Source organism: Aquarana catesbeiana, linkage group LG07 (genome assembly GCF_042186555.1).
Source record: "Aquarana catesbeiana isolate 2022-GZ linkage group LG07, ASM4218655v1, whole genome shotgun sequence".
In the NCBI taxonomy this organism is placed as follows: Eukaryota; Metazoa; Chordata; class Amphibia; order Anura; family Ranidae; genus Aquarana; species Aquarana catesbeiana.
Window position 1 is genome coordinate 341372105 of NC_133330.1, and position 12918 is coordinate 341385022.

Here is a 12918-nt window from a genome sequence, read left to right on the forward strand (position 1 = left end):
TGGTGGGTAGTATTAGGTGTAGTGGGTAGTATTAGGTGTAGTGGGTAGTATTAGGTGTGGTGGGTAGTATTAGGTGTGGTGGGTAGTATTAGGTGTGGTGAGTAGTATTAGGTGTAGTGAGTAGTATTAGGTGTAGAGGGTAGTATTAGGTGTAGTGGGTAGTATTAGGTGTAGTGGGTAGTATTAGGTGTAGTGGGTGGTATTAGGTGTGGTGGGTAGTATTAGGTGTGGTGGGTAGTATTAGGTGTAGAGGGTAGTATTAGGTGTAGTGGGTAGTATTAGGTGTAGTGGGTAGTATTAGGTGTAGTGGGTGGTATTAGGTGTGGTGGGTAGTATTAGGTGTAGTGGGGAGTATTAGGTGTAGTGGGTAGTATTAGGTGTGGTGAGTAGTATTAGGTGTAGTGAGTAGTATTAGGTGTAGAGGGTAGTATTAGGTGTAGTGGGTAGTATTAGGTGTAGTGGGTAGTATTAGGTGTAGTGGGTGGTATTAGGTGTGGTGGGTAGTATTAGGTGTGGTGGGTAGTATTAGGTGTGGTGGGTAGTATTAGGTGTGGTGGGTAGTATTAGGTGTGGTGGGTAGTATTAGGTGTAGTGGGTAGTATTAGGTGTGGTGGGTAGTATTAGGTGTAGTGGGTAGTATTAGGTGTAGTGGGTAGTAGGAGTTGGAGAGAGACCTGTTGTAGTGCTGCATGTTTGCGGGGAGCTGCCAAGCCCGAGTTGGCCGGGGCTGATCTTGGGGTAAATCCCGTCTATGAACTTTACATTTCTTTACGTTTCTTTTATACTGTTTGTGTTGAAGATAAGTGGAGTTTTATGTTGTGTTTTCTGGAATGAAGTGAACTCGAGTTGCTCCTGGAAGTGCTGCTCTACCCCCTGAACGTCACCCATCATATGACATATGGAGTGCTCTGGGAATTACATGTCGGATATGGATGGACACATGGCACAATATTATATTACACACACTGGGAATGTTATCAATAAACTGAATGGACAAATCTGACCAATCCTGGACCACTTGGGTTGGGCATTTTCTTCCATCTGCTTTTTAAAGCCTTTATTTAACCACCTCCCACCCACCTTATAGACTATTGATGGCGGCAGGGAGGCGCTCTCGTTCTGGGACGTTGTCAGATGACGTCACCCCAGTCTCACTGTACTTGTTTGCCCGCGGAAGGCGCACAGCACAGTGATCGGCGGCGGCACTGTGTCCCTGGGACATGGCGCAACTCTGATCTCGGTAAAGAGCCAATGACAAGGCTCTTTACCCATGTGACCAGCTGTGTCCAATCACAGCTGATCACATGTAAACAAGGAAATGCAGGTTATCGGCTCTCCTTTCCTCACACTGACAGCGTGAGAGGAGAGGAGAGCAGATCAGCGGCATTTGCTTACAGGAGAGACCTGTACAGATAATCAGGTTATTGATCATCAGTGCAGCCCCAACAGTGCCCATCAGTGATGCCAGTCTGTGCCTATCAATGCCTGCTCATCAGTGCTGCCAATCATTGCCACCTATCAGTGCTGCCCATCAGTGCTGCTCCAACAGTGCCCATCAGTGATGCCAGTCTGTGCCTATCAGTGCCCCCAATCATTGCCGCCCTTCAGTGATGCCCATCATTGCCCTGATTATCAGTGCAGCACCAACAGTGCCCATCAGTGATGCCAGTCTGTGCCCATCAGTGATGCCAATTAGTGCCCATCAGTGATGCCAGTCAGTGCTGCCTTTCAGTGTCCATCAGTAGCGCCCATCAGTGCCGCCTATCAGTGCCGATCAGTGCTGCATATTAGTGCCTCCTCATCAGTGCTGCCCAGGGCTTTTTTTCTCAGAGAATAGGTGCAGGTACTCCCTTCTTCCAAGTCACCCCTTGCCTTTGTCTCCTACCCACCCCTACGCACCGTCCCTTGGAATCACATGGTCCTAAGTCATTTGTATAGAATGTGTTAATGATAACAATAAAATAGATCCCCTGCAGCCAGCAACAACAGACCCCCCCCTCCCAGCATCAATAGACCCCTCCCTCAACAGTAGATCACTCCCAGCAACAACTGACCCTCCCAGAAACAATAGATCCCCCACTGGCAACAAGAGATCCCCCAGCAGCCAGCAACAGTAGACATCCCAGCACCCCTTGCCATTACATACATTCAATGCTGAAGGTGCCGGAACTGCGTTCCCCCACGTTCCCCCACGTTCCCCCACATTCCCCCGCGTTCCCCCGCGTTCCCCCGCGTTCCCCCGCGTTCCCCCGCGTTCCCCCACGTTCCCCCGAGTTCCCCCGCGTTCCCCCGCGTTCCCCCGAGTTCCCCCATGTTCCCCCGCGTTCCCCCGCGTTCCCCCGCGTTCCCCCGCGTTCCCCCACGTTCCCCCACGTTCCCCCGCGTTCCCCCGCGTTCCCCCGCGTTCCCCCGAGTTCCCCCGAGTTCCCCCGCGTTCCCCCGCGTTCCCCCGAGTTCCCCCATGTTCCCCCGCGTTCCCCCGCGTTCCCCCGAGTTCCCCCATGTTCCCCCGAGTTCCCCCGAGTTCCCCCGCGTTCCCCCGCGTTCCCCCGCGTTCCCCCGCGTTCCCCCATGTTCCCCCACGTTCCCCCGCGTTCCCCCACGTTCCCCCACGTTCCCCCGCGTTCCCCCATGTTCCCCCGCGTTCCCCCGCGTTCCCCCGCGTTCCCCCGCGTTCCCCCATGTTCCCCCGCGTTCCCCCACGTTCCCCCACGTTCCCCCGCGTTCCCCCACGTTCCCCCGCGTTCCCCCATGTTCCCCCGCGTTCCCCCACGTTCCCCCGCGTTCCCCCGCGTTCCCCCGCGTTCCCCCGCGTTCCCCCACGTTCCCCCGCGTTCCCCCGCGTTCCCCCGCGTTCCCCCGCGTTCCCCCACGTTCCCCCACGTTCCCCCGCGTTCCCCCACGTTCCCCCACGTTCCCCCATGTTCCCCAGCGTTCCCCCACGTTCCCCCACGTTCCCCCACGTTCCCCCACGTTCCCCCGCGTTCCCCCATGTTCCCCCGCGTTCCCCCACGTTCCCCCGCGTTCCCCCGCGTTCCCCCGCGTTCCCCCACGTTCCCCCGCGTTCCCCCGCGTTCCCCCACGTTCCCCCACGTTCCCCCGCGTTCCCCCATGTTCCCCCGCGTTCCCCCGCGTTCCCCCGCGTTCCCCCACGTTCCCCCGCGTTCCCCCACGTTCCCCCACGTTCCCCCAGGTTCCCCCAGGTTCCCGCTGCAAAAAAAAGCCCTGGTGCTGCCTCATCAGTGCCCATCAGAGAAGGAGAAAAAATACTTATTTACAACATTTCCTGACAGAAACTAAGAAAAAAAAATATTTGTTCACAATGTTCAGTCTTTTTTCATTTTTTTTAGCAAATAATAAAAAACCAGCAGTGATTAACCACTTCAGCCCCAGAAGATTTTACCACCCGCTCGCCCCGCCAATTAAAGGGGACGTACAGGTACGCCCATTTGCCCACCGCTGCCGTTGTGGCGACTTATATCGGCAGCGGTTGGCAAGTGGATAAATACCTCCAAAAGAAAGCTTTATTTGTGTGAAAAAAATTATAAAATGTCATATGAGTACAGTGTTACATGACCGCGCAATTGTCATTCAAAGTGCGACAGCGCTGAAAATTGGCCTGGGCAGGAAGGGGGTAAAAGTGCCCGGTATTGAAGCCTGGGGGGCTCCGGGCACCCCCCCTCCCCCTCCTTCCTACTCGCCCCTTACCCCTCTATCTCTTTCTCTCCACTTTCTCCTCTTCTCTGTCCTCTTCCATATTCGGATCTATAAATATTTCTGCTGAAAAATAAATGAAATTTATAAAAATGCCAAAACTCATCATTTACCGGTATGCTGATGGGCGATCTGGCAGGCTCGGCGAAAACGCAGGCCGTGAGGGCTGAGGTAGTAGATGAAGTCGCTGTGATAGGGGAACGTCCGGATTCGTTGTTGCGTCAGTCTGGCGAGGTCGTACACAGCGCCGGTGTAAGAATTATCACTGAAGGGGAAAAGATTCGGGAATAAAAACCTCTTATTATCCGGGCGTTAAATATCACATCAAACGGGACAATAAAACCAAACAGCAGAAAACAAAATCCGTACAGAAGGTGTGTGTGTGACGGTCCCACAGACAATACGGGGCGGCTTTGTATTGGAGTCAATGGGACCCATTTCTGCATTGAAGTAAATGGGACGCAATTCTGCATTGAAGTAAATGGGACGCGATACTCCATTGAAGTAGATAGGGGGTGTTTTTGCATTGTAGTCAATGGGATGCGATTTTGCATTGAAAGCACTAGGGGGCATTTTTTCCATTGAAACCAATGGGACGCAATTCTGCATTGAAGTCAAAGGGATGCGATTTTGCATTGAAGTGACTAGGGGGCATTTTTCCATTGAAGTCACTAGGGGGCGTTTTTGCATTGAAGTCAATAGGATGCAATTTTGCACTGAAGTCAATAGGGGGCGTTTTTGCATTGAAGTCACTATTGGGTGTTTTTGCACTGAAGTCAATGGGATACGATTTTGCATTGAAGTCAATAGGGGGCGTTTTTGCATTGAAGTCACTAGGGGGCGTTTTTGCATTAAAGTCACTATTGTATGTTTTTGCATTGAAGCAAATGAGATGACATTTTGCATTGAAGTCACTAGGGGGCGTTTTTGCATCAAAGTCAATGGGACGCAATTTGGCATTGGAGGCAATAGGTGGCGTTTTTGCAATAAAGTCAATGGAATGTGATTTTGCATTGAAGTCAATAAGGGGCGTTTTTGCATTGAAGTCAATGGGACGCAGCATGCCATTATTAGCACTTTTTAAATTATTATTATTTATCAGCAGAACGCCGATAACCCTATTTGCGGCCGATCATTTTCGGCGGCTGATATATTGGTGCATCCCTAAAAAAAGAGAACCATTTACTTTACTATGTATATAGATGACAGCTTAACTTTAAGAAAGGGAAGATACATTCTATGGACATTAGGAGAGTAACATGCTATGGAAAGAACATCAATGGAATAACGGAAGATATATGAATGGAAGAATATACATGATCAGAATAGGAGGAGTCCCAGAAAGTCATGACAGTGTATAGAAGGAAGCAGCTGCTGCTGATGGAACTCACTTGTCAGTCTGGCAGTTGCTGTTGTAGCTGAAGGCACATTTCATGATGCTGTCCAGGGTCATCAGACTGACATACTGGAAAAGCTCCACCGATTCCTCCTTATTGCACAATGGATCCCATTTGTCCTGCCAGGAGGTGACAGACACACAAGAATGAAGCATCATGTATGTCAGGAAGATATTTTCTCGAATTCCCGGGGATTCCCGAAAACTGGCCCTAAGTCCTCCTGTTATGCTTTACGATTGGTTAGTAGGGCTGCCCATCACAGTGACAGGCCAATAATAAAGGATGTGAGTGGGCAGAGCAAATGTTAGTGACCAGGAAGCTTGGTCTGCACTACAGAGCACAGGCACTTAGGGTTACAGGTCATAGGTTATAAGTTCTGTGATTTTTTTTTTTTTTTTTTGCAGCCTTACATAAAAAAAACTTGATTGTTTTTCAGGAGTAAACAGCATCAGCTTCTAAACATATCCTTGTTCTATCAGGAAACATATTTGCACCTGACTAGTTTTCTGTCCCCTAATCCAATGGGGGAATAGATACAATTGTTGTATATTTGGTCAGTGCACACATTTTTATCTATTGCCATTGCTTTAGAGGAGCTTCTGTCAAACACTGGACCCAAAGCTATGTCAATAACGATAAACAGTACCTTGACCTTTTGATATGTGTGACCCATGGCACGCATGATACTACAGTGCCATCTAAAGTTTGGAGTTAGAAAATACTTCTGTTGTAGAAAATATTTCTCTCATAGAAAGTGATGTAGAAAGGAAGAGGCAGAAGGGGGATACGCTACGTTGTGGGAATTGCTACCCAAACTTTCTAGACAAAAGGCCAACAGGACAAGCTGAAAGGGGGACTACACAAGAAGACTTTGCCAGAGGGATAACACTAGAAGCCACACTGCAAGAGAGAAATAATAGCAAGAACCCAGTTCCCTGCAATCACTTGAGATGCCTGGAATCCTGTTTGCTACAGAAATCACGGACCAGCTATAACGCAAGCTAAGTGACTATTTTAGTGTATCCCTGTACATTGTCAATGCTCATTTGCGAGAAAGGTTAGGTAGTGTGTGCATGTGTGTTGTATGTACAGTGGGGAAAATAAAGATTTGGTCACCTACAGATTGGGTAAGTTTGCCCATTTACAAAGAAATGAAGGGTCTATAATTGTTATCATAGGTGTATTTTGAGTGATAGAAACAGAATATCAACCAAGAATCCAGAAAAAAAAACACATGATACAAATGTCATAAATTATATTGCAGTTCAGTTAGTAAAATAAATATTTGATCCCCTACCAAGCATTCTGGCTCCCACAGACTGGCTACAGACAGTCCACAGAATCTCTTTCTTCCAATCAAACCTCACCATCTTGGGGAAGACCAAAGAGCTGTCAAAAGACGTCATGGACAGGATTGTAGACCTGCACAAGGCTGGAATGGGCTACAAGACCATCAGCAAGAAGCTTGGTGAAAAGGAGACATCTGTTCGAGCGATTATTTGCAAATGGAAGAAATACAGAATAACCATCAATCGTCCTCGGTCTGGTTTTTCGCCTCATGGGGTGAGGATGATCATGACAAAAGTGAGGGATCAGCCCAGAACTACACGGGAGGAGCTTGTGAATGATCTGCAGGCAGTTGGGACCACAGTCACCAAACAAACCATTGGTAACACAATACACCGCCATGGATTCAAATCCTGCAGCACCCGCAAGTTCCCCCTCCTCAAGAAGACACATGTACAGGCCCGTCTGAAGTCTACCAATGAACAAATGATTCAGAGAAGTATTGGGAGAAAGTTCTGTGGTCAGATGAGACCAAAATTGAGCTCTTTGGCTTTAACTCGACTCGTCGTGTTTGGAGGAAGAAAAATGCTGACTATGACCCTAAGAACACCATCCCTACAGTCAAGCATGGAGGTGGAAACATGATGCTTTGGGGCTGTTTCTCTGCTAAAGGTACAGGCCGACTTTGCCACAATTGAGGGGCTAACGGAAGAGGCCATGTATTGTAAAATCTTGGATGAGAACCTTCTTCCCTCAGTCAGAACATTGAAGATGGGTCATGGATGGGTCTTCCAGCATGACAATGACCCAAAACATACCGCCAAGGCAACAAAGGAGTGGCTCAAGAAGAAGCACATTAAGGTCATGGAGTGGCCTAGCCAGTCCCCAGACCTTAATCCTATAGAAAATGTATGGAGGGAGCTGAAACTTTAGAGTTGCCAAGAGACAGCCAAGAAACCTTAAGGATTTAGAGAAGATCTGTAAAGAAGAGTGGACCAAAATCCCTCCTGAGATGTGTGCAAACCTGATAACCAACTCCAAGAAACGTCTGACCTCTGTGATCACCAACAAGGGTTTCTCCACCAATTACTAAGTCATGTTTTGCTTGGGGATCAAATACTTATTTTACTCACTAAACTGCAACTCCATTTATAACATTTGTATCGTGTTTTTTCTGGATTTTTGGTTATTATTCTGTCTTTATCATATAAAATCCACCTCTGATAAAAATTATAGACCCTTCATTTCTTTGTAAGTGGGCAAAACTTACACAATCTGCAGGGGATCCAATCATTATTTTCCCCCCACTGTATATTGGTTGTACTGTGTATGCCCTGTATTTTCCTACAATTGGTAGCAGTTTATATATGCAACATTCTTATTTAGTAAAAGCAAAATAATATACTACACGGTCTTTCATTTCTTGCTTTATCACAAAGTAGCCGATAGGATACCAGCAAACAGAAACCTAGAGGATGGTCCCATTAGAACAGGTTTACCCCCGAAAATCCCATCCCCAAATCACACAGCAAAATATTTAATACATACATGAGCTGTATGCTGAGTCAGCTAAAACAATGTACGATGATGGAGGAATCCTGCAGGTGAGATATCGGAGGGACAGAAATCGGCCGTTGCGCTGTACATACCAACATAACATTGGTGGAATCCGAGATGAGTTTGACGTACGGTTTCAGAACATCATAATGGAAGCCTGGAGTAATGAGCCGGCGGTGCTGAAACCAGGTGTTCCCCGACAGGATCAGCAATCCCTTCCCTGTACAGAGAGAAGAATCCTCAGAGTGACGGGCAATGGGCTCATTATAATCAGTACTGTGTGGTGGATATACAGCAAGTTATACAGCAAGTGAATTTAAATGGACAATTTAGGAGGGGATCCGATTACAATGTACACATACACTATATTACCAAAAGTATTGGGACACCTGCCTTTACACACACATGACGTTTAATGGCATTCCAGTCTTAGTCCGTAGGGTTCAATATTGAGTCAAACATTCCCATAGACACCCTCCTAAACCTTGTGGACAGCCTTCCCAGAAGAGTTGAAGCTGGTATAGCTGCAAAGGGCGGAGCCAACTCAATATTGAACCCTACGGCCTAATGCCCCGTACACACTGTCGGATTTTCCGATGGAAAATGTACGATCGGAGCGTGTTGTCGGAAATTCCGACCGTGTGTGGGCTCCATCGGAAATTTTCCATCGGATTTTCCACACACACAAAGTTGGAGAGCAGGAGATAAAATTTTCCGACAACAAAATCCGTTGTCGGAAATTCCGATCGTGTGTACACAAATCCGACGGACAAAGTGCCACGCATGCTCAGAATAAATAAAGAGATGAAAGCTATTGGCCACTGCCCCGTTTATAGTCCCGACGTACGTGTTTTACGTCACCGCGTTCAGAATGATCGGATTTTCCGACAACTTTGTGCGACCGTGTGTATGCAAGACAAGTTTGAGCCAACATCCGTCGGAAAAAATCCTAGGATTTTGTTGTCGGAATGTCCGAACAAAGTCCGACCGTGTGTACGCCCTATTAGACTGGGATGTCATTAAAGTTCATGTGTGTGTAAAGGCAGGCGTCCCAATACTTTTGACAATATAGTGTGTATAAAGGGCACTCAAGTAACTGTAATAAACCGATTACACTAACCACTCGCCTACCATGCTTTTTCTGACACATTTTGTTTACAAGTTTAAATCAGAATTTTTTGCTAGAAAATTATCTCTAACCCCCAAACATTATATACATATTTTTTTTAGCAGAGATATGTGTGGTGCGAACACCTTTTACATATGTGTGTGCGACTTTCGTATGCGTTCGCTTATGCGCGTAAACACGTAGGAATGGGGACGCTGTAAAAAATGTTTTTTCTTATTTATTTTATTTTTCATTTTTACATCATCCCTTGTAATAGAAATAAGAGATGACAGGTCCTCTTTATAGAGATCTCATGTAATAGAAATAAGAGATGACAGGTCCTCTTTATGGAGAGATCTCATGTAATAGAAATAAGAGATGACAGGTCCTCTTTATGGAGATCTCATGTAATAGAAATAAGAGATGACAGGACCTCTTTATGGGGAGATCTCATGTAATAGAAATAAGAGATGACAGGTCCTCTTTATGGAGAGATCTCATGTAATAGAAATAAGAGATGACAGGTCCTCTTTATGGAGAGATCTGGGGTCAAAAAGACCCCAAATCTCTCCTTTACCTTTAAAAGAAAAGGATCTTATGCTTTAAAAAAAAATAAAAAATGTGTTTACTTCTGCCCTAGACCATAAGTGGATTCATTGTGTTGCTCCTGTCCTCCAAGGCCATAGAGGCGATCATAGACAACTTAGTCTCTGTTCCCCTCTGTGACCAGCCGGCCGCACCATCAGATCGTTACTTAGGCACGCCGGTAAAAAGTCCGGGAAGCGGCGGGAGGCAATGTCTGAAAGCGGCTAATGAGCCTCTCGGAGCTCTTTCATCAGAAAAAAATTGATAACGGGGTTATGGCTGATACAGTGCCTTGAAAAAGTATTCATACCCCTTGAAATTTTCCACGTTTTGTCAGGTTACAACCAAAAACATCAATGTTTTCTATTGGGATTTTATGTGATAGATCAGTGATGGGGAACCTTGGCTCCCCAGATGTTTTGGAACTACATTTCCCATGATGCTCATGCACTCTGCAGTGTAGTTGAGCATCATGGTGAATGTAGGCCCAAAACATCTGGGGTGCCAAGGTTCACCATCACTGTGATAGACCAACACAAAGTGCTGCATCATTGTGAAGTTGAAGGAAAATTATAATTTTTTTTTTTTTACAAATAAATCTGTGAAAAGTGTGGGGGGCATTTGTATGGCGCCCCCCTGAGTCAATACTTTGAAGTTTTTTGGGGATGTCTCTACCAGCTTTGCACATCTAGAGAGTGACATTTTTGGACTGGATGGAGAGCGTCTGTGAACAGCAATTTTCAAATCTTGCCACAGATTCTCAATGTGATTTAGGTCTGGACTGTGACTGGGCCATTCTAACACATGAATATGCTTTGATCTAAACCATTCCATTGTAGCTCTGGCTGGATGTTTCGGGTCGTTGTCCTGCTGGAAGGTGAACCTCCGCCCCAGTCTCAAGTCTTTTGTAGACTCTAACAGGTTTTCTTCTAAGATTGTCCTGTATTTGTCTCCATCCATCTTCCCATCAACTCTGACCATCTTCTCTGTCCCTGCTGAAGAAAAGCATCCCCACCAAATGATGCTGCCACCACCATGTTTCACGGTGGGGATGGTGTGTTCAGGGTGATGGGCAGTGTTAGTTTTCTGCCACACATTGTGTTTTGCTTTTAGGCCAAAAAGTTCAAATTTGGTCTCATGTGACCAGAGCACCTTCTTCCACATGTTTGCTGTGTCCTCCACATGGCTTCTCACAAACTACAAACAGGACTTCTTATGACTTTCTTTCACCAATGTCTTTCTTCTTGTCACTCCTCCATAAAGGGCAGATTTGTGGAGAACACGACTAATAGTTGTCCTGTGGACAGATTCTCCCACCTGAGCTGTGGATCTCTGCAGCTCCTCCAGAGTTACCATGGACCTCTTGGCTCTTCTCTGATGAATGCTCTCCTTGCCCGCCGGTCAGTTTAGGTGGACGGCCATGTCTTGGTAGGTTTGCAGTTGTGCCATACTCTTTCCATTTTCCGATGATGGATTGAACAGAGCTCCGTGAGATGTTCAAAGCTTGGGAGATTTTTTTTATAACCTAACCCTGCTTTATACTTCTCCACAACTTTATCCCTGACCTGTCTGGTGTGTTCCTTGGCCTTCATGATGCTGTTTGTTCACTAAGGTTCTCTAACAAACCTCTGAGGGCTTCACAGAACAGTTGTATTTATACTGAGATTAAATGACACACAGGTGGACTCTGTTCACTAATTAGGTGACTTCTGAAGGCAATTGGTTCCCCCTCAGATTTTAGATAGGGGTATCAGAGTAAAGGGAGCTGAATACAAATGCCCCCCCCCCCACCACTACACACACACACACTTTTCACATATTTATTTGTAAAAAATGTTGAAAAACATTTATAATTTTCCTTCCACTTCACAATTATGTGACACTTTGTGTTGGTCTATCACAAAAAATCCCAATAAAATACATTTACGTTTTTGGTTGTAACATGAGAAAATGTGGGGAATTTCAAGGGGGTATGAATACTTTTTCAAGGCATTGTAGCTTCATGTATAACCCTGGTAAGCCACTTGCAAACTGCAACGTATATATATATTTATAAGTGTATACATATATATATATATATATATGCATTGCGGTCGGCAAGTGGCTAAGGTCCCCACAGAGGACACGTGGCCACAATTTGAGGTTGGAAGTAAGAAGGGGTTTAAAGTGGATGTAAACCACCATGTGGAGTCGGGGGGGGGGGGGGGGGAGTTCCTTTCCTCCAATCAGCTGCCTTGGCTGTATGCCAATAATCCACTCCTACTGTTTGCTGAACAGGAAGAGAAAATCTGTAACATGATGTAGGGATTCTAAATAATATGGAAAGGGAAAGACAGCAGATATACATGTAAAACTTATGTAGGGAGATTTGTTTTATCTCTGTGTATCATCTGAGGCTGGTCACTTCACTGGGTATATGTGAGGATTTACATCCACTTTAACCATAGATTGCAGAAAGGGGTTCTTTACTGTTAGAGCATTAAAATGTGGAACTTCCCGCCCCCAGGAAGTAGTACTAGCTGAGAAGGAAGCAGAATATACAGAGCTATGGGGATTAGACATGTGCAATTCGTTTAGTTCCAAATTAGTTTTTTTAACAAATTTCAACAAATTCGTACATTCGGAAATATTTATTGTATTTTTCAGAATATTCGTAATTTAAAAAATCCAAAAACCCGAAAATCTGAAAATCTGAAATAATAACTAATAATAACTTAGCTATTACTAACTATTAAATTATAGGTATAGGAATTTCCTTTCAAATTTGGCTGTTAGCGAACGTAACGAATACGAATTTATCCGAAGTAACAAATGCCGCATCTAAACGAATGGAACGTAACGAATGAATAATAATAAATAACTAAACAAATTATTGTTATTATTTAATATTAATTTGTTCCGTTCCATTTGTTTAGATGCGGAAATTCCAATATCTATAATTTAATAGTTAGGTATTATTAGTTAGTTATTCTTTCGAATTTTTCGGATTTTCTTTCTTATTTTCAAATTTACTAATTATCAAGTTTACGAATTTTTAATTTATGAATTGCGATCATAACGAATGACCTGGAAAACAAAAAAGAAAAAAAACCGAATGAAACAAAAACGAACGCATTTTCCGGCAGTGCACATGTCTAATGGGGATTAACCACTTGCCGATATACGTCGGCACAATGGCAGCGGTGGGCAAATGGGCGTACCTGTACGTCCCCTTTAAGAGGCGGGGATAGCAGGCGCATGCCCGCCACGTACAGCATGACCGTGCCTGCG

General features: G+C 45.5%; 1 protein-coding gene across 2 annotated transcripts in view; it reads right to left on the minus strand.

Moving 5' to 3' along the window:
- LOC141103876 (cytochrome P450 4B1-like) overlaps nt 1–12918 on the minus strand; it is a 55515-nt gene that overhangs the window by 22776 nt on the left and 19821 nt on the right. For both annotated transcript variants that reach the window (XM_073593934.1, XM_073593935.1), the window contains exons 4-6: nt 8048–8175; nt 5106–5230; nt 3828–3979 (exon numbers count right to left, since the gene is read on the minus strand). In XM_073593934.1, coding sequence (XP_073450035.1) covers nt 3828–3979; nt 5106–5230; nt 8048–8175 — 405 coding nt within the window. The remainder of the gene's footprint in view (nt 1–3827; nt 3980–5105; nt 5231–8047; nt 8176–12918) is intronic.